This window comes from Aspergillus nomiae (genome assembly GCF_001204775.2).
Source record: "Aspergillus nomiae NRRL 13137 chromosome Unknown contig00231, whole genome shotgun sequence".
Classification (NCBI taxonomy): Eukaryota; Fungi; Ascomycota; class Eurotiomycetes; order Eurotiales; family Aspergillaceae; genus Aspergillus; species Aspergillus nomiae.
In genome coordinates, this window is record NW_015378286.1 from 1 (window position 1) to 23,601 (window position 23,601).

The 23,601-nt window shown below is 46.3% G+C and overlaps 6 protein-coding genes across 6 annotated transcripts; 3 read left to right on the forward strand and 3 right to left on the reverse strand.

Moving 5' to 3' along the window:
* Nucleotides 1-1,021: 1,021 nt before the first annotated feature.
* ANOM_008367 (uncharacterized protein) lies at nucleotides 1,022-2,944 on the forward strand (the record flags this gene model as incomplete). The annotated part of the gene is made up of 1 exon (XM_015553623.1): nucleotides 1,022-2,944. The coding sequence occupies one exon, from the start codon at nucleotides 1,022-1,024 to the stop codon at nucleotides 2,942-2,944; it is 1,923 nt and encodes a 640-aa protein (XP_015404960.1).
* Nucleotides 2,945-3,322: 378 nt separating this feature from the next.
* On the reverse strand, nucleotides 3,323-7,093 carry ANOM_008368 (AMP deaminase; the record flags this gene model as incomplete). Its single annotated transcript, XM_015553624.1, has 5 exons — nucleotides 3,323-3,636; nucleotides 3,690-3,796; nucleotides 3,868-4,988; nucleotides 5,053-6,480; nucleotides 7,073-7,093. 5 exons carry the CDS (start codon nucleotides 7,091-7,093, stop codon nucleotides 3,323-3,325), a joined length of 2,991 nt encoding a protein of 996 aa, XP_015404958.1.
* A 591-nt stretch (nucleotides 7,094-7,684) lies between these two features.
* On the forward strand, nucleotides 7,685-10,549 carry ANOM_008369 (putative actin binding protein; the record flags this gene model as incomplete). The annotated part of the gene is made up of 4 exons (XM_015553625.1): nucleotides 7,685-7,886; nucleotides 7,941-8,128; nucleotides 8,209-10,107; nucleotides 10,215-10,549. The coding sequence occupies 4 exons, from the start codon at nucleotides 7,685-7,687 to the stop codon at nucleotides 10,299-10,301; spliced, it is 2,376 nt and encodes a 791-aa protein (XP_015404959.1). The 3' UTR covers nucleotides 10,302-10,549.
* Nucleotides 10,550-12,534: 1,985 nt separating this feature from the next.
* ANOM_008370 (dynamin-related GTPase DNM1) lies at nucleotides 12,535-15,025 on the forward strand (the record flags this gene model as incomplete). The annotated part of the gene is made up of 3 exons (XM_015553626.1): nucleotides 12,535-12,604; nucleotides 12,663-14,656; nucleotides 14,717-15,025. Coding segments are annotated over 2 exons (1,353 nt in total), but the record flags the coding sequence as incomplete, so codon positions are not given.
* A 406-nt stretch (nucleotides 15,026-15,431) lies between these two features.
* On the reverse strand, nucleotides 15,432-16,966 carry ANOM_008371 (putative UPD-GlcNAc transporter (Mnn2-2); the record flags this gene model as incomplete). Its single annotated transcript, XM_015553627.1, has 4 exons — nucleotides 15,432-16,516; nucleotides 16,588-16,604; nucleotides 16,660-16,685; nucleotides 16,739-16,966. 4 exons carry the CDS (start codon nucleotides 16,964-16,966, stop codon nucleotides 15,432-15,434), a joined length of 1,356 nt encoding a protein of 451 aa, XP_015404964.1.
* Nucleotides 16,967-17,976: 1,010 nt separating this feature from the next.
* ANOM_008372 (ELMO/CED-12 family protein) lies at nucleotides 17,977-23,218 on the reverse strand (the record flags this gene model as incomplete). Its single annotated transcript, XM_015553628.1, has 5 exons — nucleotides 17,977-19,758; nucleotides 19,846-20,575; nucleotides 21,069-21,435; nucleotides 21,504-22,872; nucleotides 22,955-23,218. The coding sequence occupies 5 exons, from the start codon at nucleotides 23,216-23,218 to the stop codon at nucleotides 17,977-17,979; spliced, it is 4,512 nt and encodes a 1,503-aa protein (XP_015404967.1).
* Nucleotides 23,219-23,601: the final 383 nt, after the last annotated feature.

Below are 23,601 nucleotides of genomic sequence, written 5' to 3' on the forward strand. Positions count from 1 at the left end.
CTATCTATTTCTATATATTAAAGTTTATAAAATTTTTAAATTTGACAAAATTCAATTTAAATAGAATTTAAAATTTCTAAGATTTTACTACTACCTTTGAATTTTATTTAGATTTTTCTAGATTCTATATTGAGTACCGCTAAGCTTTTTTTAAACCCTGTTCAACTATGTGCCCCATTGGCCCCCTAGTATCCCGAAGATATACTGCTGAGTAATCTTTGTATACTGGAAGGGCGCTCATACACATATATACTCCCTATTCGTGTTTATGCATTTTCGCGTACGCTGTCACACTCAATATAGGGAGGGAGGGGGGATTGGTTGTCCGATTCTTACAGTTTCAAGCAGTATTCGGGAAATCTAGGAAGTAGCATGGCCATTAGCCCCGCCTGGTTCACATGGGATGTGAGTTGTACAGTTGAGGTAATTTGCTGAAATTGGGTACAATGTATTGTGACAACCGCCTACTGTTATAGGTTGTTCTGCCCGTGTAAAGTCTGTATATGGCTGGTTATTAGTTCTTAGGTTCTCTGCGGTAATACGGATACACGGGCCATTGAATATTACTTGAATGCTACCTGTGACTCTAACTACGGTGTAGATAACGATAACCACATGATACTTTAGATGCTCCTCCATCCTAATCCGCTCATAGTGGTAAGAAAATATATAATAAGTTCTCTTTGGGTATCCATCTAGTATCAGTTTTTTGGGCCCCTTCTTTCCCAGACCAAGATAAATGCACACCCGCGATCTTACAAGTATTATGAACTCTCCCCTTTGCCCTGTACAGTGAAATTACTACTAGTTGTCCTTCTAATTACTCTTTTCTGTCAACGTATCATATCTTGAGATGGTGGCAATAGGTCGGGTTTAAATCAGGGAATAAATAGGCGAAAGGTAGGTACAATAAATGAAGAACTTAGGGGCCACCATATTTATGTGAGCAAATGCCTAGAATAATTAATAGACCTATCTGGAAGAAGGGGGACGTGACGAGTGTATAGTTTTAACTGGCACCATGTCATATCCCACTACCGAACCATCCAAACGAGTTAGGAGATTCTTACCTGAACCCATTGAAACCACCACACGCAAATCCAAGGCACCCCAGCCAACATCATACGTGGGGAGGAAGTTGCTGCATGAACAAGAAGACCTTAACACTGCAGCGGGGGCCAAAGACGACACAAAGTGTCACTCAACTCACCCTGTCGCATCCGCCAAACCTCTGATACATATAAAACCACTGGGCAGCACTGCATCACAGGTCCACGACAACTTGCTGCCAACTTGCCTACCATCTAATAGTTATCCAGAGAGGCGACATAGAGGAGAGAAACATGCAACAGAATCGCTGGCACCGCTGCGACAAAGCCGTATAAGCGGTAAACAGAATGAGGCATTATGCAACACAGACAACTCTCAACTGCACCCGAGAAAATTTGTGCCTCAGCTAATGGAAACGGCCAGCCGCTCATTTCGCCGCGACTCGTGCCCATATGCACCTCATGAAAACTACCGACCGGAGCCTGAAACTGATCTGAAGCATGCAAGCGCTATCGGGGATACACCGGTACATAGTGAAGGCCACTTGGCACATGAGTCTCGGTTTTCATACTTCCGGCTTCGGCAGCGTCAGGAGATAAGACGGCATTCTTTTCGAGTTCCCGATCTCCCCGTGATTCCTTCTAGCGGTAGCGAAGCATCTGAAGCGTCTGACTTACCATCATTGCCCCTGTCGCCATCTGTCTCATCCCGACAATCAGTGATACGGCCGAGAGTGGAAGAAGGTCGCAGGGAAAGTTGCGACGAGCTTTTCTCAAGCTATCTACTCTCTCTTGCTGCCCGCTCGACCGAAAAACAGTTAAGAGACCAAGCCTTAGCAGCTTTCCCTAATGAACAAGTCTATCAGCCGGTGGATCACTTTGCCATTGATAGAGAAGAGGATTGTTCCAGCCAAGAAGAGCCACTAATACGTGAATCGGATGAACTAAGAAGATACCGACGTGCGTCATCCGCGGATTTGTCTTGGGAGCTCGAGTATATGCGGCAGCATAAAGAGGAGGCCGAAATGCGAGACCGTGCCATGGCTGGCACACAAGGTTTGCATCTTTCATGTGTCGGTCCTTTAAAATTAACGGCCTGCGGTAAACCAATGCCGCATATCTATCCAGACAAGAATCGGGAAGGAGATCACGGCCGAGACCAACAAAAACACCTCAAGAGCCCACCGATGTTAGGCGACGACCTTACTTTCCCCCAAAGCTTGTCACCCGAAACAACTTTCTGTGAGAGTCACCCTTTGGCCGAGTGCAGTAACAGTGTTCACAACCTTCCCCACCTTTGGCATGCGGCTCCTCACAACAATGATGACTGTGGTGGCGATGGTCTATGGATGGGAACATGCAAACAGGACAAGCATTGCCGAACCTCCCAAGACTCTCTTTCCTACAGTACATTAGCTCCAGTTTCTCAAATTAGAGGAACGAGTTGGGCGTGGCCGAACGAAATGTTGACATTAAAAGACAAAGCTCATACTAAGCCCCAGACGAAGCTAGAACCACACGATGAGAAGAAGCGGGACAGCTCTGATAGCGACACTGAACTCCAATTTCAGGATGGGTTCGTCACTCAGATTTATAACTACTTGTCTCTAGGCTATCCTTGTGTTGCTCGTTATTATGACTATGAGCTGAGTAGAGTGTCTGGTATTCCTGTACCGGAACTCAGGCGAGATGATATGAACACAGATGCCAAGGGTTACGTTAGCATCGTCGAAAATGCCAGAACAGGATCTTCTGTTAGCGATGTTTGCAGGCGTTGGCTGGCTCTTCGCTCGTATATACGCGAGTGGGCTAGTCAGCAAGCTACTTCGGCTGAAGACAATAGCAGTCATGGGACATGGGGTGTACGCGAGAGAAGGGGTAGTTGGGCGGGGTGAGAACGGTTGTTGGAAAGGATACAACTAGGTTTCTCGGCCAAGGGCGTGTGTTTATCTTTTAAACCTCGCTAGAGGGGATAGGGAAGGGGGAAACAGGGTATCCTTGTGCCTATATTGTCCCTGGTGCCTCTAATATGATTCTCAGCCTGCGCCGGAGAGCACGAAATTTGGCTGCAGAACACGAGAACTTCCAACTACGTGTCCACGGGAGAAAGTTAATACTAATATCTGATCCACTGAATTGCCCCGAATAGCCAACGAACAGCCAGTAATTCATGGGTGCGGCAACTGTTACCTGTCATGAACCACAACATAACCTATAGGTCCATGCTCCGGATACACAAAATACTATGCCCATGGCACCGCCCTGTATTAGCCTTATGACGGACTGGGGCAATTGTTGACACCTTTACACCCGTCTTTCGTATCCTTGTCATCCTCAGCCAATGCTCGAGTCAACATACTACCCCGCTGAGCCCTTTCATGCACAATACCAGGGAATATCTTTTGTTCTGGTAACGCTTCAGGCCCAGTATCCTCACCCGATTTAGGGCCCGGGAGGTGAGGAGTGGGACCTGTGAAGCAAGCCCCTCCTGCGATTTTGGTCTCGGGCTGGTTTTGTGAATATATGGGGGGATTCGCCGCGGTAGAAGTCTGCGGAGATGCTGTAGCCTGACCCTCCTTCCGCAAAGCTATCGCTGGTGAGTAAATAGACCACTATTTGACGGTGCACAATGGGACTTACTATGGCTTGGATTGTTCTCATTTTCCGTGGCCAAGCTAGGTTGCAACTGTCCTCTGAGGGGTAGTGTCTTTGAGTAAGTACTCAAACTGTCAACATATCTTTCAATCCTGTAGGTAATTAGTTACTCTAGATGTCCCTAACCATGCCAGGGGCAGACAACTCAGCTAGGGATGCTTACAATGCCAACTCTCCTATCAGCGTTTCATGCCTGAATCCCTCTCGAATGTCCGGAACATTGCTCTTTGCAACATTATTTCCCGGGACTCCTGCTGCTGAACAGTTTGTGCCAAGCCATCTTTGCTTTAAAGCGAGCTCGAAACCACTTTGCAGGACCGAGTGTTTAGCTAGCTCACACATATCAACCGCGCTAAATTTATATATCTGTGCAGCAACCGAGTATTCTTCAATCAAGGGCTCCTTGGTGAACGCAAATTGTAATGGGTCATCGGTAGATAACGATACGTTCAAACCTCGCCTGAAAAAGTTGGCAAATGGATTTTTGTCATATGTCAAAAACAGCGCATTGTTGCTGAGAGGCGACATGGCAATCCCAATTTGGTCAAGGTAGAATAAATACTGTAGTAAAGGAACTTTCCGGAGTAGGATCCCGTGGCTGATGCTGTGGCAGCAGAGGAACCCAACCGCAAGATGATCAGGGTCACCAGCTTCACCACAATGCGGCCTTAGAACGAACGTGTTGAATCCTCGCTTTTTGCGCCAGATATTCAAGGATGCGATGTTTGCAAACATGAAGTATATCCAATAACTGTAGGGGGGATTTTGTTTCGTATTCCATTCTCTTGGGATAGGATATTTCCTATACAGTCGTCGCTCTGCTTTGCTCTCGTCGTCGACACTGTCAAAGCCGACCACACGCTGCAAGAATAAATGAAGTTTTGGATGACTATTTGGATCCTTTGTCACTTCGAATAGCGGTTGGAAGACGTTGGTGATAACCTGCTCAAAGTTTTCCATCATGCCGCTCGACTTGTATACGTCATAGAGTCGAGGTATTTGGACAAGCCAACGGACATTGGGGGAGAATAACTTATTATCAACTACCCATGCCGCAAGTTTATCCCATTCCTGGATGGACCTGCCGTATATTGAGATACGCCATTCCACCATTTGGTATTTGCTCGACTCCAAGTCCGAGATGACCTCCTTCGTTATCTCTGCTAGATAACGCCCTTTAATATAATTGTCCGTCTTCAGGAATATTTCTCGCAACCGAGATTCGCCCACAGGGTTATATTTGAGGTTAAACTTGTCAAACCGGTGGAAAGAATCTGTGTGTGCCTGTAAAACTGTTAGTTGCAAACTAACCAGGAACAAGAAACCAAAAGTCGCTCCTTCTACATACGTGCATATCGAGTGTATCGATACTCAAATCGTAAGCTGTAAGGTTTATGCTTTCAAAAACCTCCCTCAACGTCAAGTGCTTGCCATCCCTGAATAACACGACTTCATCGGGTGATTTTTTCATCTTGCTTTTGATGAAACGAAGGAGGTGCTTCTGATTCATACATGCAGAGTGATGCACATGCGTGTCGACTTTTCGGACATTGTAAAAATCTCTGTGAGGTACTTTTTTGCTGTCGGCTATTTCTTGATATTCATTTAGCAGAGTATATAGCTGAAACTTTCCCTCCAGGTAAGAAAGACGTTTGAATGCGAAGCTCTTTGCAGGCCCGTCCGTTGATACATCTATGACCGCATCGAGATCCATGTAGAAATCTCTCAGGGAAGGAATTTGTACAACAGGTTGATTAGTAGTGGCGGTACCATAAGTTTCGTACACTTGATACACACTATTCCCATCGAGCTTGAAAACCCAGTCTGACGCCTCGGGAAGAGGTAGGCACTCGGCCATGTCAAAATCTTCCCCGATATCTTGACCCATTTTTCTCTTCTTCTGTTCGGGTCGGAAGTTATCATTAAATTTTCCAGTTTCATTGTCACCTTCCCAAGCTGGTTCTGGTGGCGCAGGATACACTTTCCAGTCGGAATGATCCTTAGGGTTATCTCCAGGACCCTGCAATGATAGTTGCATATATCTGGATCGCCGATCGAGTAGTCTCAATATTTTGCGGCAAATTACATTCAATTCTGATGTAACAGCATCGCCGCCTGGCATTGAATTCAACAAGGTCTGGGCGGTTCCCAAGATATCACTAGCAGAACGCTCATTACCTGCCCCCGTTGAAGTTTGACCGAATTGGTCCTGGGACCTGGATGGCATTGTATTCAACCCGAAACTACCGTGAGTATCATCTACAGCAGGACCGTTGGGCTGGTACTCATGAATGAAGTGCGCGCCAAATTGATCAAACAGCGGAGTGGCATTTGCACCGGGCTGAGTCTTTGAAATTGGATCATCTTGGCACACGGTGCTGACTGTGCGGTGTTGGGAGCCATTGTGTTCCATCACGGTTGGTGTATAGCTTGGCGCACTGTCTGCCTGTGTGACGGCAGCATTGTGATTTGCAGGTACTGGGTTTAGGGTAGGTTCACTGTCGGCACTCCGTGAGGCGAACTGATGATGCTGATAGAAAAGTTTTGCTTCCGTGTGGCTCATTGATTTTTCATATGCATAGTCGTAGGTAGGAGTTTTCAGCAGTCTATCCCTTGGTAGAATATCGCCGGATGTTTTTGTCGCCGCGGCAAAACTAGACTCATGGGATGCAGTGTCATCTAGAGAGATCCCGCGTGTCTGCGGATTCTCACTGTGGGATTGCAGGGAAACCTCGTCTTCCGATGAGATTTCAACAGCGTTGGCATTGGCATCAAGCTAGAGGTAAGGTTGGGCTGTGACGAAGCCATTAGGGCATCCAAAGTTCGTCACACTTGTGCAGTTGTTGTTTGTTGTGTTGCAACTGTTGGAATGATGAATCAGTTGGTTCTCCGCCGAAAAGACTCACCGAAAAACTACTAACCAAATCCCTTGCATTTACTATACTCCTGAACTGCAGGATTTGTTTTGGATATTAGTAAGAGGGAAAAGATAAAAAGGCAAATAGTTTATTGAGCAAAAGTATTAGGCGCATTTGCTAGTAGACTTGTTAAAAATTCAATTGTCTGAATTTTCTTTCATCATGGAGGAGAATAGAAAAACGCGAGGAAAACAAGAGATAACGAAAGAGAGAGAAAGGGAGAGACTATCGATACAAGTCACGGTATTGGGAATTAAAAATAAGACCCAACATATGAGAAGATATACATGGTAATACTCACCTAGAAAGATGTGATGAAAGAGTGAGTCTAGACTGTCATGTTTATTGTTCGGGTGGTGGTTTTGATAACCAACATTGGACTCAGCTATTACTACTTGATACTACCTAGCTAAGTAGTAGTAGGAGTACTCCGTACTCTGCCGGCTGTACCCTGCCAGTCTTGGCATGCATGTATTTTACATTTTTATAGATACCGTGGGCATGGATGGCTCTGGAGTCTGGAGGGCCAGGAGCCTTAGCAATTGCTACTAGTACCTACCTAGTACTAGACTAGTACAATAAGGAACTATTCCTGGATTTCGGGTCGCATTAGGTAGTACGTACTAGTACGTACGTATGAGGGAGTGCTCCGTACCTTACTACTAGTAGCTAGTGGTGTGACGTACTCTGTAACTTTGCCCCGTACAACAGACCAAATCACCCACCTTCAGCTAGATACTCATTAGGCAGAGATCAATCACCCATAATTAGAGTCTATTATCATTCACACATTCTACATCACCCTACATACAGTGGAATATTGATAAGAACTGTCGCCAATCAAACCACACAAAGGTGTCAGTTGCTCTCTCTTTTGCCTTTCTATATCCCCTATACGTTGTTCCAAGAGGTGACACGGTAACTCTAACCCACACTGTTCATGACAAGAACCTAGGGCTAATTCATGCAGCTTCTGACCACATTCTGCAGTTTGTACAGTTTTACGAACGCCGGAACAAGCTTTCTTAGCTACTGTCGTGTCTTTGTGGAATATTTCTGAAAATGGCATCCCTGAACCTTTCATCCAATGGGCCTTCAATAGCAAAGAGCTATCAAGCTGTTGTCAACTCACCCCCACCCACCAGTTCTTCTTCGCCTACCTATGGGCAATGGGCAGTGTTTTCAGTTTCAGCACCACTTGTTAGTGCTTTTCAGCAAGACACAGGCAACAAGGAGAGTGTTCTAAAGGTCCAAAGTACCGGAGGTCAGTCAAACACTCTATAATGAGGAACACTTGGACTGACTGAATATATTTAAGACGGTGAATTGGCTGATCTTATCGATGAATTCTCTGAGGGAAAGATGCAGTTCGCCTTTGTTAAAGTCACTGACCCAAATACTGGACTTCCTAAGAGCGTGCTTCTTGCATGGTGCGGGGAGGGCGTTCCCGAACGGACGAAGGGTTATTTCACTAGTCACCTATCTGCGGTCTCAAAATTGTTACACGTCAGTGGCCTTTCAGTCTCACATGTTTCTTAGAGAACTTATCCCATCATAGACTATGCTGCTGACTTTACAGCTGCTAGGGTTACCATGTTCAAATAACTGCACGTGCAGATGGGGACTTGACTGCAGAAGGAATTATACAGAAAGTGGGGGATGCATCTGGTGCTAAGTACTCTGCAGGAGCCGGGCAGCTGGCCGCTGCTGCACCCAAGCCGCCAATCGCATCCAAGCCAGTTTTCACACCATCGCGGACCGGTGGTATCGGCTCAAATGCCACGGCAGCTGCTCCTCAAAAACCTCTCCAGAGATATACCGACAATGATGGCTGGGGCCCAGATGCCCCTCCAATCACTAGGACAGAACTTGAAAAGGTGCAGCCAGCTTACCAACCAACCAAGGTTAATATACAAGCCCTTAGATCGGAAGAGTCACATGTAGCAAACATGCAGGTTCAATATACCGCCGAAGATCGTAGCGACGTTGTCAAGGGCGGCTATCAACCAGTGGGTAAAGTGGATATTGCTGCCATAAGGAGACAGGCACGTGAGGCAGGCGAATTAAAGGATGACCGGCCAGAGCCAGTGAGGGGGGCATACGAGCCAGTTGGCAAGATCGATATTGCTGCTATTCGGGCCAGGGCGCAAAAACCCAGCGAGTCGATGGCTGACGACGTCAAATTTGCTGCACCAAACCACTCCCAGGGACAAGCGGAATCTGGAAACCACGCAATCCCACCTCCAGGACAGTCCGAGCGTTTAACAAGTCTACCGAAGCCAAAGGTCGCGAATAAGTTCGGAGCGAACCAGTCATTCGTTGGAACCAAACCTCCTCTACCTAGTGGATCCGTGTCAAAGCCAACTCCAGCAGCTGTGCCCGTCGGTAGCGCAAGCAGAACTTTTGCAGATGAGGGAGGAAAGACTCCCGCACAACTTTGGGCAGAGAGGAAAGCGAGGGAACGGGGACAAGCTACTGCATCTGATCTGCCATCATCAGGGTACGATGAACCCTCGCTTCAAACACAGCACAGCGGCAGAGGAGAGTGGAAGAGCTCATACAGCGGTAGAACGTGGACCCCTGTTCAGACTACGCACACTGGAAAGTCTCTCACCAGCAATACGTCTCACCAGGCTACGGACCCTGCTGCAAACGATGACACGGAAACAGAGCCTCAGGCCCCCAAAAGTGTCAATGCTCTTCGAGATCAATTTGCGGATAAGTCACTTGATGACTCGGCCCCCGAGGCTAGGCCCGATGAGCAGTTGGATATAGGACGCTCTGTGCCTCTTCCCGGCTTACCAACGGGACCTGTGCAACCAGAAACCACCCAGGAGCCTCAAGTTCGCCAAGTGACTCCCAGCCCTCCTGAGCAGCCTCGGTCCCCTACTCCTCCAACCCCTCCAGTACGGGAAACCTCGCCTATCCGTGTTGCCATGCCTGTTGGACGCGGTGCCGCGGATATTCATGATGAACAGCCATCACCACCTTCTGTTTTGCCCACGGACAGTCTTCGTCAGACAGTGCCGAAAGATGCAGACCTTGCGGATGACACGCAAGATGTAGCCCGGGCAACGGCAGAGGCTACAGTTGGCAACAACTTCCAGACCAACGGTATTCAAGCCGTGGTGCAGTATGATTATGAAAGAGCGGAAGACAATGAAATTGAGCTCACGGAAGGTGAATATGTGACGGAGATTGAAATGGTTGACAAGGACTGGTGGCTGGGTTCAAATGCTCGTGGTGAGAGGGGTCTCTTCCCGAGTAACTATGTTGAGCTACTGGAAGACAAGCCCCAGAATTCTACCTTGCCGGCCTTGCATGACCACAATTTGGACACCGGGATTCAAGAGCCTCAGGTTGAAGCAGCCGCGCCATCAGTTTTGAGCTCAGCCAATGGACCCACTGCTACAGCTCTGTATGATTATGAAGCCGCGGAAGACAATGAGCTCAGCTTTCCAGAGGGTGCTGAGATCACTCACATCGTAAGTTTTTCCCTTGTCACACCCTTTCAGTTTCTATCTTCCCCGCATTCATATCGACGAATGGGTTGCTCAGAGGATTGATATGGCTGACTGCTCGTCATATGTAGGAATTTCCCGACGATGACTGGTGGTTTGGTAAATATGGCAATAAAGAAGGCCTCTTCCCAGCAAATTATGTACAACTCCGAAAGTGATCCCAAGGTGGTGCCTTCCGCAAGGTCAGGTGTCGATGACGAGGAAGTCCAATGCGTTCTGTTTTCTATTTTAAGCTTACAGCTTGATTTACCCGAGTCCTTGGGCCTTTTGGCTGAGCATAGTTTGCAACATTCATATCTGCAAGACAAAGAAAGGGATAAAAAACAACTATCTCCCCCTGTGCTGCCTTCGCAGATAGGACATATGCCTTCAACGGCATATGAAAACTTTTCAGTTATTGTGTCTTAGAATTCCTATAGCAGCACCAGGAGAAGCAATTCAATACTGTATAAACTTGCTTTGACTGTTAAAAAAAGGACTCTTCCAATTGGACAAGACAGTTGCTGGTAGGATATATTATCAGGCGGTTGTCATCGTTATGTATCACTTGGTTACTAGTTGTTGATGGAGTAGGTAACCGGTCAGCAGAATATATTGTTATTGAGACTGCCATTGCCTGTGGTGGCTGCATTGTCCATCCTACTAGTAGTTGCCAGTCTATGGTAATCTCTATTCCGCTAGAATCTAGTAACCTAGGGTATTCACAGCTATACTAATGAAAGTCACTGTTACGCCCGGGGCTTTGTCGTCAAGTCTGAGACCAGTTAGCGGACCACGCGTCGAAGGTTACTAACCTGAAGCCGGCACAAGATTCTTGTCGACACTAAATTATCGTTGTCACAGGGGTGCAGTCAACACCAGACTGCCGTCGATACAAGACTCGAGTCCAAAGGTCCAGGCCTATGGAGTATGTCTATCCGATAGTTAGAAGAGTTTGAACGAGCTGAACTGATAATTACAAAGGTAACTCTGTAGTAACAATATTTATTGATCACGAAGAACTGGCTACTACTGCGGGAATGAGTGTCGTTATATATCCTTGATCTGGTAGACCATCCTCCTCTAGTTGGTCCTTTTGTCATGTGATCTTTTGTACTCTTGTGTCGAGCTTTCTGACAGCTTCACTGTTCCTGTCCTTTATAGCCAGTATGTTATTTTATCACTGTTTGTGCTAGATCAGGGTCTGTGACACAGGTTCCATAACAATACTCTATAGAGTATAATATCTTTCTATACTTAAAATATATCTCTATAGCAGTATGTTATCCAAGTATCAGATCTCAGATAGCTATCTCTTCTAGTAGTTATTGAGATATTGAGATTATAAAAAGTACCATTTTCTATGGAATACAGAGGCGGTTTGTCACAGTGCTTGCCTACCTGCCTGAATAAGCCTATATATGTGAGTGCAGTACAAAACCTTTAGCTTTGTATCCTAGTCTTTTGCCGATAGTGCAGCGGTCTAAGCTCCTGAATGCGCCCGGGAGCCGCCCTATGACACTCCGTAGAGAAATTGCCAAGCAATTTCTGACCACACTGACATTTTTTTAACCATGGCAAGCCGCATCCCTTAAGGTTATTAGAGCATATAGAAAAAGAGTAATTAATAGAAGATATACTTCATTATCCTCTAAATTAGTAGTTAGTAGTCTATTTAATTCAATTTTTTGTATCCAAGTCTTTTACACTGATTTCTAAGTCTTCTGGAGCTGTATGCCCAGTCACGGAAGGGACAAGTACTGAAGCTAGTTGATAAGTATAGTGCGGGTGTTTGTCACTGTCTCGAATAGGAATGCCAATGAGTGATTTCACAGGAGTAAAGGCCCCCAAGGAGGTGTTCCTGGGGTAACTCAGTAAATCAGTCGAGGACTTGTAATTCCTTTGTCTTCCACCTCGACGCTAAAATATTACGATACAGGTACCAATATGTATCAAATCACGTGATACACATACAATGTTTACTGCCAAGCCGAATTACCGGGTGTCACATGACTGGAAGTGTAACTTGTGTCCATATCTTGTCCGCAAAAGCATAGGAAAGAAGGAAAGGGCGAGCTCCACTTTGTGGTGTATCCTAGAACCAGCTACCCACGACAACACTGGAGCAAGCAAATCGCAGCAAACTCCTGCGGCCAAGACAAATAACTGTGGCTTTCCCTTTGTTAGTGCTAATTGGCATTTCTGAAGGTGTACTTGGCGTACAATCTCTCTGTCAACTTTCGTGAGACAACTTGTCACTATCAGACAACAGAAAGGTATACTCAATTAAACTCCTCTGAAGAATAACAGGAGGGGAGAAATTGAAGAAGCCAAGAGAAACAGAAGGACAGAAGGCAACCAGAAGGGGAAAGAAGAAACAGAGATGGCGTCCCTTAGCGAAGACTTGCTTGTAACCGTCAACAAGTTGCAAGACCTTGTTTTCAATACGATTGGGAATGATTCTCTTGACTTGCCGCAAATAGTAAGTTCCATTTGGCTTACAATCTAGACTGATAGCAAGTACTGAATTTCTTTTAAAGGTTGTGGTAGGTTCTCAGTCATCTGGGAAGTCGTCCGTGCTTGAGAACATTGTCGGTAGAGATTTCTTGCCGAGAGGAAGCGGCATAGTTACGAGACGCCCCTTAATACTGCAACTTATAAACATACCCAGCGAACGCCATGACAAACCTGACACTGATGAGGTTCATGTGCCTCACACTGCTGCTAGTGTAGCTGGACAGCATGAGTGGGCGGAATTTCACCACCTCCCTGGTCGGAAATTCGAGGACTTCGCTCTTGTGAAACAAGAAATTGAAGCCGAGACCGCCAGAATAGCCGGAAGCAATAAGGGAATCAATAGGCAACCCATCAATCTCAAGATATTTTCGCCTCATGTTCTTAATCTCACCATGGTTGACCTACCAGGGTTAACCAAAGTGCCCATTGGCGACCAACCATCTGACATAGAGAAGCAAACTCGAGCGCTGATTTTGGAATACATAGCAAAGCCAAACAGCCTTGTCCTGGCGGTATCCCCGGCGAATGTCGACTTGGTGAACTCTGAAGCCCTGAAGCTTGCTCGCCAGGTAGATCCTATGGGGCGCAGAACAATCGGCGTTTTGACAAAGTTGGACCTCATGGATCATGGCACCAATGCTATGGATATTCTTTCTGGGCGCGTCTATCCTCTGAAGCTGGGGTTCATTGGCGTTGTCAACAGATCCCAACAAGACATTCAATCAGGGAAATCCTTATCTGATGCTTTACAGGCAGAAGTAGATTTCTTCCGGCATCACCCTGCCTACCGTAATATGGCGAATCGTTGTGGAACACAGTTTTTGGCAAAAACACTGAACACGACTTTGATGTCTCACATTAGAGATCGACTCCCTGATATCAAAGCCCGCTTAAATACACTCATGGGGCAAACACAACAGGAGCTTGCTAGCTATGGCAATAAACAATTCAGTGGCAAGGAACATCGTGCTCATTGATCCTGCAACTAATGACACGTTTTGCATCCTCTTTTATATCTTCCATTGACGGAACTTCATCTGAAATCTCGACCAAGGAGCTCTGCGGAGGGGCCAGAATCTACTATATATTCAACTCCGTTTTCGGCAATTCTCTTGAAACAATTGACCCTACGCACAACCTGACAGTTTCAGATATCAGGACAGCAATTCGAAACTCAACTGGCCCTCGTCCAAGTCTCTTTGTCCCTGAACTTGCGTTCGATTTGCTCGTGAAACCTCAGATTAAAATGTTGGAAGCTCCTAGTCAGAGGTGTGTAGAGCTCGTGTACGAAGAACTTATAAAAATCTGCCATACTTGTGGATCACAAGAACTCCTACGCTTTCCACGCCTACAAGCAAAGCTTATCGAGGTAGTATCTGACCTCCTTCGTGAGCGCTTGGGGCCCTGTTCAGCATATGTGGAGTCACTGATTTCCATACAAAGAGCCTATATAAACACAAATCATCCGAATTTTCTCGGTGCGGCAGCCGCGATGTCTTCCGTCATTCAGAATAAACAGGAGCAAGAACGGAAGTCGGCATTAGCAGAGGATAGAAGGAAGCGTGAGAAGCGACGACAGAGGGAACTCGGAGGCATCAATGGAAGCACAAGTCTCTCTCCTGAGGATGAGGAGGAGCAAGCACTAGAGCAAAAGGCTCAGACCATCCCTATCAGGAGTCAGTCTGCAAAAGGCACAAGAACCATGTCCCCGCATATTGGCAAGCCCCAAGAAAGCGGTATTGCGGCAACTTTGAATGGTGCAAATCAAAGTCCACATGCCATGTTTGGTGCCACAAACACCACACGCGATTCATTTTTGAATTATTTCTTTGGCAAAGATGGCGCCCAGCCATCTCCCTCACTTCCTCCTCAACCTTCGAGCCAAAACAGACCTTCCAACCACGCCAACGATATCAGCACCAGTCAAAGTATACGGAGGACGGAGGTGCGCTCTCCAGTGATGCCGCCTGATGACTATGTACCTGTTCCGGAGTATATTGGCGAGGTTAACTCTCTTGTAAGTCGTGATTCGTTCGAGCTTTGTTTTTGTTATGCTAGTAGCTCACACAATGCACAGGAAAATACTGAACCAACTCTTTCTGATCGTGAGCTGTTAGAGACGGAGTTGATTCGCCGCTTGATATCTTCCTACTTCGATATTGTTAGGGAAACTATTGCTGACCAGGTTCCCAAGGCCATTATGCACCTTCTTGTCAATCATAGTAAAGATGTTGTGCAAAATAGGCTTGTCAGCGAACTTTACAAGGAAGATCTCTTCGGAGAACTTCTTTACGAGGATGACGGGATCAAGGCGGAGAGGGAGAAGTGTGAAAGACTTCTAGAAACCTACAAGGAGGCCGCAAAAATCGTGGGCGAGGTCCTGTAGTCTGTTCAAAATTCACATTTGGTGGGTGACTATTAATCCATCGGTGATTTTTGTACATTAGAGCACAATACGTCGAAGCCCTTCTGTAGCGCTAGCTGCAACTGTACATCTTGTATTTCTGCTAGAAATTTTATTAGAATATTGATTGAACTTGTATCAAAGTCAAGTCGAACTGGACTCAAATCTTCGGACATCAATGTCAACGGACTTTTATTTGCTCTTCTGTATATGGCGAATGCTGTACATTCGGGGTCTCGTCTTAAGTGACATCCGCGAAGCATGTATGGAATTAGCTGTATGCAAAAGGCCTAACGGCGAATCGCAGCCACGGACACAGAGGTCTATAATGTTCTCGAAGGAAAACGTGCAAAGTTTAGCTCTGACATGTCGAAGCCACGCAACTATGTCAGTCTTTCTTGTTAGATAGTTTAGGTGCCTTCCTCAACCGTGCACCCTCGAAACCATATAAGGCACCCCCCACGAACACGAAAAGGGCGCCCATAAGCACACCTGGCCCAAGATCATTTCCGAACAGGTAGATGGATAGTAACAGCGAGATGAGTTTTCGAACGTTGAGCACAATAGTTACGGTTAGTGAGGATGATTTCGCCGAAAGAAGATGAACCCCACGGATACACAGATATTGTGTTAGGGCGTTCATTAGAAGATAGAATACCTGTATTGGTATACAAGCTAGAATGAACTTGGAAGACTTGAAACGCTCAAGCTCTGCTAGCAGATGAATGATAGTGCTGATGATTGGCATGGGCGCTGGTTTCACAAACGCCGTTCTTGAGGTAGTAGCTAAGTCGGTGTCGAGTAGTAGGGGAGAGCTTGAGACAGACCCCTTTTTTGCAGTGATAGCAGAAACTATAGAGAGCAACGAAGGCGAAGACAACAACGCCCGCCATTGGGCCAAAAGGTGCGAGTAGGTTGGTAGGAAGAGGGGCAGAGAAAGTGTGTGCGAATAAAAGAGGGCCTCCTTCCAATGGTTTCTGCCGTAAGACTCATATAGTCGATCCGCGTAAACTCCTTGGAAAGCCGACAGTACCATTGCTAGGGCAAGGATACCGAACCCAATCATTGTACTAGCCATAGTGGAATCATTTTGGTGATACCCAACGCTTGTGGATTGACCTTTCATACGAGCATCAGCCAACGCTGCAGCGATGACACCTATAGTAAGCATAGCTACCGCGAGGATTTGGCCGTGTGAGTATCTCTTAGCATTGAATGCATACCCAACGAGCATGGACGCCACGGGCCCCCCGGATCTCAAGATAATGTGTAGTGGGACAGAGATTTTGTACGCAAAGGCCCAGTTGTTTAGAAGGTTGACGGCCACAAAGAAAGTTGTGTATACCAGCCATGATCTCAGAGGAATTGCACGTCGACTGAGAAACAGGGACTCAGGGCCCGCCGACAGAGACAGAAAGCTTGGAGACGTTAACAATGCAGTCAGGATAAATTGTGCAAATGTTATGAGGGGTCCTTGCGATGCGAATATTAGAGGAGAAAGAAAAACAACCGTTTTTGGAACCGAAGGGAGGAATGAGAATTACCTGAGCTCGATTGCTCCCTGTGTCGCGACATCAGTTATCGCTTCTAGTACTTCATTTGCAGACGCGACTTACTTAATAATGGCTTCCAGGGCAAAGACCTGTACTCCAACTGTCAGAAAGAGAGGCAGATTATCATTTACTGCCCACCTACATTGGCACAACAACCACCGAAAATCAGCGAGATCATGAAAGCTATAGTTGTCCAGCCGGGAAGGGCAGTATAAGCCGCAGTAGTGGTTATGCTACCTAGGCTCGCATATGGCTCCTTGGGTCCATCGTGCTCAATCAGATGATCATCAGTCTGTCGCGAACGACCGTTCGTGACCACTGAGCGATCCACGCCTCGATTCTTTAAGGGTCCGGCATTTTGTTTGAGCATTTTTTCTCGATGGGAACGACTATATGAACCTCATAGAAAGGCAGGCCTTATGTTGCAGAAGTAGATGGACGAGTTTTGCTTGGCGTAATTGTAAAGTTGACAAGTCTCTGGGGTTGAGTTAAAGAACACATGAAACACTGTTTGAAGGAACAGATGATCACAGCCAACTGAGTCAATTGGTCTGATGGGAATCACTGTTCAACTACTAGTTAGTTAGCTCCTTCGGTGTTGACTAACTAGTTATAGATACCGTCCCTAAAGTTAACTAGTTAACGTAACCGGTAAGCGGCTCGGCCACCTCAGTATCTCATACAAAATGTATATTTTTAAACACCATTATCTCAACAAATATATATTCTATCTATCTCAAATTTCATATAGTCTAATATATATTAGTATAGTAAGTAGATAAGTTCAGAGAGTACAGAAAATTTTGATTATCCGGATAATATATTGTGATCATGAATATGCGATACAAGGGAACCGATACGCGACCGACTTATCCCATGAGACCCCTTAGGGATACACTACAGGCTGAGCCCTACATAAGCTTAGTACCGATGTATATAAAGCATGTAACTCCCCTCCAGACCTACAGAAGGTCGGCAAGTCTCTACCTCTCATTACATACCGCTACCCGTAATCTCAATATACTATATTAATTTTAATAGTATACAGTTATTGATTGATATATATAGTTATAGTTGAGATATTGAGCTTTTAAAACAGGCCATTTTGTATGCAATACCAAGTTGCGTGACCCACTACCTTACCAGTTACGTTATATGAGACTGATTAGTCATGCATTTACCCTTGTCAGTAACATCATTACAGATAAGTACTCCGTACGGATACGATCGCGTGGCTTCCGGTATGATCTTATCTTATCGGGCAATCTTTCTTAAATGTTCACCGCAACCAAATACCATGAGACATACTAGTGTAAGGTTTGGCTTGATGCCTGGATTAAACTAGAACACAGGATCAGCTGGTGCCTGTGATGAGAGATGTCACAAATCGTCAACAATATCATCATCGCTCAAGATAAGCTTCTTCTCTTGCTCGAAGTTAACCGGCAGCTGGGACCCAAAAGTGCTGCTTTTGAGATTTGTTGAGTGTAGCCTTTGAGAAATATCGTGACTAGCAGAAGCCAAACATAGGCTGCTTCCATTAGGGTTATTTCCCTGGCAACTGTTTGGGCACCCGGCTCCATGAAATCCAGTAATCCTTCGAAGCTGGGCGATCTCGACCTCACCGCGATGGATCTTTGTGAGATATGGTAGGTGGTACAGCACGAGATCTTCTCGGGGTATCATGGTCACGATTCCCGCTTGATCATTGCCGTAATCTTCTACACAATCTGGCTTGCATCTTGTCAACGACGCGGATAAGCCAGGATCCAGGTCTGACGATGTCCTGCGAAATGAATTCAGCAGCTTTTTCACCCAAACATTCGTAAGGCCCCCAATCTCCTCTGCTTCCTGCATCAGCCGCAACGTGCTTGGAAAGAGCATTTTATGGGCATCGCTCGATCGATCTGCACGAGTTGATGTCGCTATACGTCTTTTCACAGGGTGAGGGAGAGCAAACAGTAAACCACGAGCAGCAACTTGATAACTTATATCTTCCTGCCGCATTACATCGACGCCAGCACTGCTTCTATTCGTACGACTCCCATACAGCCCTTTATGATCGGCACATAACATATCACTGTCTGATAAAGCGACTATACATGCATCAACACAATCCACAAACGATGGGCCATCGCAAGATGGCACGTAATTTTCATGCAGGGCACTGATGAAAGTTTGTGTATCAGTCCCTGTCTCTTCCACGAGCTCATTAACAGGGACCTGTGAGACTTTCGGTCTGTCATGGTGCCGCATATGCTCTGGAGGCGATGGTAGTATAGGACCTTCGGTTGCAACACCCGTATCGTCTCGCTTGTTGTATACAATCTTCCCGACAGCGTGAAATATTCCTAGGCTAGTCTCCCTTTGGGTTACTAGCTTCAGTGTCTCCTTCTCCGTGGGTGTAAGGATTACGTTGTTGCGATATGGCTTCTTTCCCTTTATAGCAGGGGTTCCCCAACGCCCAACATCAAGACACAGAAATTCTAGGGAGGCAACTGCACTTCGAATATCCCCTGATCTAGAGATGCTTTGCAATATGGCAGGGCCTGGATCCTTATTGCGCTTGGAATGGCGGGCTTCCTTTTCCAAGATCAATTTCAGGGCTTTGTACATGAAACTTGGGGCAATACTATTGAAATCAACGATGGTTGTACCGGGGTGGTTGAAAAGTTCCGGTCCGAGTAGCCGGTGGACTGTTAAACTTTCTGACGAGAAACCTGATGTGAGATGAGTTTCTGAAACGATTATCACAACAGGAGAGCTGGCCTGGGCATTGATCCCATTCCGATTAAGTCCATAAGAGGGTAATGTAGCTTCCATAGCAAGATACCGCTGCAAAGATAGCCTGAATGCAGCCAAACCAGAAGAGCCTCGATGCAAGAGAGTTGGAAACTCTTCAACCAAAATGACACGCTGCTGAGCATAGAGATCAGAGTCTTGTGGAAGGTCAGTAGGCCCGTCTAAATCAAGCTTTCTAAACTGATCACCGCGGCCTAGGAAATCTTCAAATTGAGTAGCAACCGATACATATGCTTTTGTAGCGAACTCTGAAACTGGGGGGTTCTTCCACTCGAGTATATCAAACCCTAGCGTCCGAGACAGTATGTTTATTGTGGTCGTTTTCCCGCTCCCCGCAGGACCTCGAAGGACAAGTAGTTTCTGTTACCGTCAAGACATGAAATCCAACATCGCCGCAAATAAAACTTTAGGTTGGAAGTACATAAATGACAGAAAGGAGAAACTTACACGTTCTCCAGTTCTAGCAAAGGCGTTGCGAAGCCAACTTTGCACATCTGACACCTTTCTCTTGTGGACCGCCAACTCGTCTAGATTTGTAGGGGAGTACTGCTGCGCCCAAGGCAGCTTATGGGCCTGAGAGGTGATTGATGGTGAGCTGTTATTTTCTTGATTAGAGACCATTGGCAGGACGAAGCGTTTGCGTGTGTTCGTAGATTTACGCGCAACACTTGTGCTTCTTTTGGGTGACTGCACCCGTGAAGGCGTTTGGTCGTTGCTGATATCTCGCGCTACCTCTTCGTTCGCGAGATGTTGAGTAAATAACTCATCGTAGGAATCATAATCATCATCTATTATATCGTCATTGTTGTTGTTGTCGTCTTCGCTACCATTCACCCCTTTTATTGCTTCCTTTGTGGGAAGACACGTCGCCTCGAATCTCCGAGAGGACCATCTTTGTTCGCTACTTGCAGGTTCAAAGAATTTCTGGAGGGAGGATGCCGTGCGCGTCTCCTTGTCGGAGGGCGGAGAGGAGCGGTAGACTCGGAGACTGGAGTAAGCTCGATTTGGGCCCGACGGGATATGTTTCGTTTCGAGTTGTGAAGATTTAGTTGAAAGGGTTACAGGATCAGCTTTGGCCCTTCTAGAAGGCGTGTGAGTAGGTCTCGTCTGGTTATTCTCTGTGCCAAGCTCAGCGTCCTGATCTGACGGATGGATGGCCAATCTCCGCTGACGTTTGCTGGGGCGATTAGCCATCATTGGGAGATATGGACATATGCAGAAATCATTGTAAGAGAATTTCCTTGGAAAGACATCAAACGAGTCGGTTATGCCTGTCCCTTCAATAAAACCAAAGAGCAAGCCTTTCAATGTTATCGATGGGCTGAAATATTGAAGAAAGGATGTTCTTGTTCCTTATGTTTCAGCGAACGGTATTATAAGGTAGGTTATGTACGGTACCGTACCTCGTCTCAATTAGGCCAAGAAGTGCATGTACATATATATTGAATCAATATCAAAGTCAGGCTAAGTAGCTAGTTGATGACAACACATGGACAAGTGTTCAACTGTTTTTGACGTGACTCGCTACTATAGTTTCATTGGTAATAAATGACAAGAAAACATGACAAGCACCCTAAGCCCCCCCAAAAACATCATAATAATAATCATTATCTAGGTCTTCCCGTGAGGGAATATTTGGAGGTTCACCCGCGAATACTCCATCATCGAACCTAACATTCAATAAACGGATCTTAAGTCCATAGTCGCTGACCAAATTTACCAATTTGCTTGTCTCTGCTGTGATAGGCTGTTGGTTTAGAAGCATAAGTAACCCGTCAAGCCACTCAGATGCGATGCTTGGTGATTGTGGCCGCAGAGTCAATAGAACTGCTTCCCTGTGAGTTGCTTTACTGGTAGAGCGTGCATGACCTTCGGTCTTTCTTGAGTCATCTGTGGACGAGCCAGACTGAGGATGGCCATGGATAGTGATCTTAGTAGCAGAGACATGATGCGACACGCTCTTGACCGTCGACGACGAGGAGTCATCGGAGGTTGCTGAAACATTCGAAACTACCGAAGATACAATTGAGAGATCGACTGGTAGAGGGACAGATGATTAGCACAGTAATGACGTTGGGGAACTGATGAAAAGGAAGCATTCTTACGCTTCTCTGGAAGTGCATCAAGCTCTGGGCACTTTGTTTTTACGCTGTCGAAATGTCCAAAATGTAAAATCCTTCGGTTATGTGAGAGCTGGACAAATTTCCAGCTGGGATCCCCCGAAGCCACCATGTCGGCCGTGGGACTGCCGTCATTAGGAAACCAAGCACCTTGTAGCAGACATCTAATTCTCTGTTCCTTGACAAACTGCAAGGCTTCATGGTGTAGCTCTTCGCGTACTTGTCGCAAATGCTGCCCCCAAACATCCTCGTATGTAAGCTCCAGGAGTTCCATCTGTAGTTCGCGAAGCCGAGAATATTCGAATTCTGCCAGGTCGTCCTCCACATCTTGTACATCTCTTGTTCGTGGTGCTCCCCCAACAACTGATTCGACAAGGATACGGACAAGTTCCACGATTTTCTCGTAATCTTCCACTTCCGCGCCAGTGACCTTCCATAGTCGGAAAAAGGCATGTAGACCTGCGACATGTAGGCGGGTCCAATGTAACAGCAAGGGTTTAAATATTTTGTCAAGGTTAGCGCGAGACTCTAATATCAGGTAGCTTTTCGCATCCTCCATCTCCGACTTATCAACTTCAAAATGCTCGTAGAGGATCTGTGTGACAGACAAAGAAGCACGCGCTATGGGACACCGCTTTTGCGCCGGCTTCGTTGACTGCTCTAAAAGCAATTTCTGGAATTCATCTTGGTAGTTTCTGATATAATCTGCCAGATCCATCATTCCCAGGAAACCCATGGCTTCAAATTGCACGATAGGGCTCTCCGACTCGAACCCCAGTCGGCGCCATTTTTCTGGATTGTGCCTTTTTGAACGTCGCGCCTCATTGCCACTCTCGCCCCCCTTCTCTAGTTCCCGTTCACTGTTACTGGCCAAGTGTATACCTTTAAGTGCTCGTCTATGTTCTGGCTTTTCCAAATCTAGTGCGATGTCTCTCCATTTCCTTAGAAGAACCTTGGTTAAGGATTGGAATTCAATCAAAGGATGCGCATGATCCTGTAATGCGCTACTTTGCATCAGGGCATAAACTGCTCGAATCACACCCAGATCCTGTAGTTTTTGGATGAACTTGGGCCATTCTAATTCAGAATCGTTCGTGATTGAGTCGCGCATAAGAGAATTTATAAGTTGAAGCGCATTGGCGCAAAGCGCATGATCAGCCGATGAGAGCCTGCTAACAAGCATTTCCAAAAACTGCGGATAGATAGCGATCGCGGGTTTCAAAGCACGAAAACCAAAAGTCCCATTCTGCGACAAGCGACCACCTGTATGAGGGTGCGATACAATGGAAACCAGGATAGACATTGCACCACGTAAAATGTTGACCAAAGGATGCGTTACTATAAGTTCGACAATCTAAAAGGGGCAGGGTCATTTATCAGCATGGATACTGACTGATACAGAGCATTGATTAATGCGCGCCAATCCCACGACATACTCTTTCAACCACTTCCTGATCGACGAACTCCCATCCTTTGTCCACCTCTAATAGTCTGGCAAGGCTTGTAAGGCTATAGGCCAGTGTGTTTCCACTGGCATGTAAGCTCAAATAGCGCAGTCGAGTTAGGCCGCCTTCTGCAATAAAGATATCGGCAAACGATGGGTCACCAATGCTACTTTGAAGTTTGAAGACTGCCATTTTTCGTACCGCATCTTCGTCGCTCCCTAACCTCTCAACTAGCTCAGAAATATCGTTCTCCATCGCGAAGATGCCACAGCTCTCCTAAGTCGATGATCCCAACAGTGTCGCTTAGATTGTAGAGACAAGGTAAGGCAAGTCAGAAAGCCACTTCTGCGTTACGGGGGTTATCTCTTGGAATGGCAAATGACGTTGATTGCGGAAGACGACAAATAGTCATGCGCTCGGCAATGTTGACCATATGAACACTCCTAGGGGTGGAATTCAAGAAAGGGCTGATGGATAACAGGGGCGGCTCTCAACTCAGGGATTCGTTGAAGAAGCCAAGCACAAGGTAAGATAACTGGTAGGGAGTAGTAACTAGACTAACTTGAGAGGTACTTCATCCAGAACATACTAGTAGGACCCACATGGGTGTACTTAAATGGGTGTGGTGGGTATTCTGA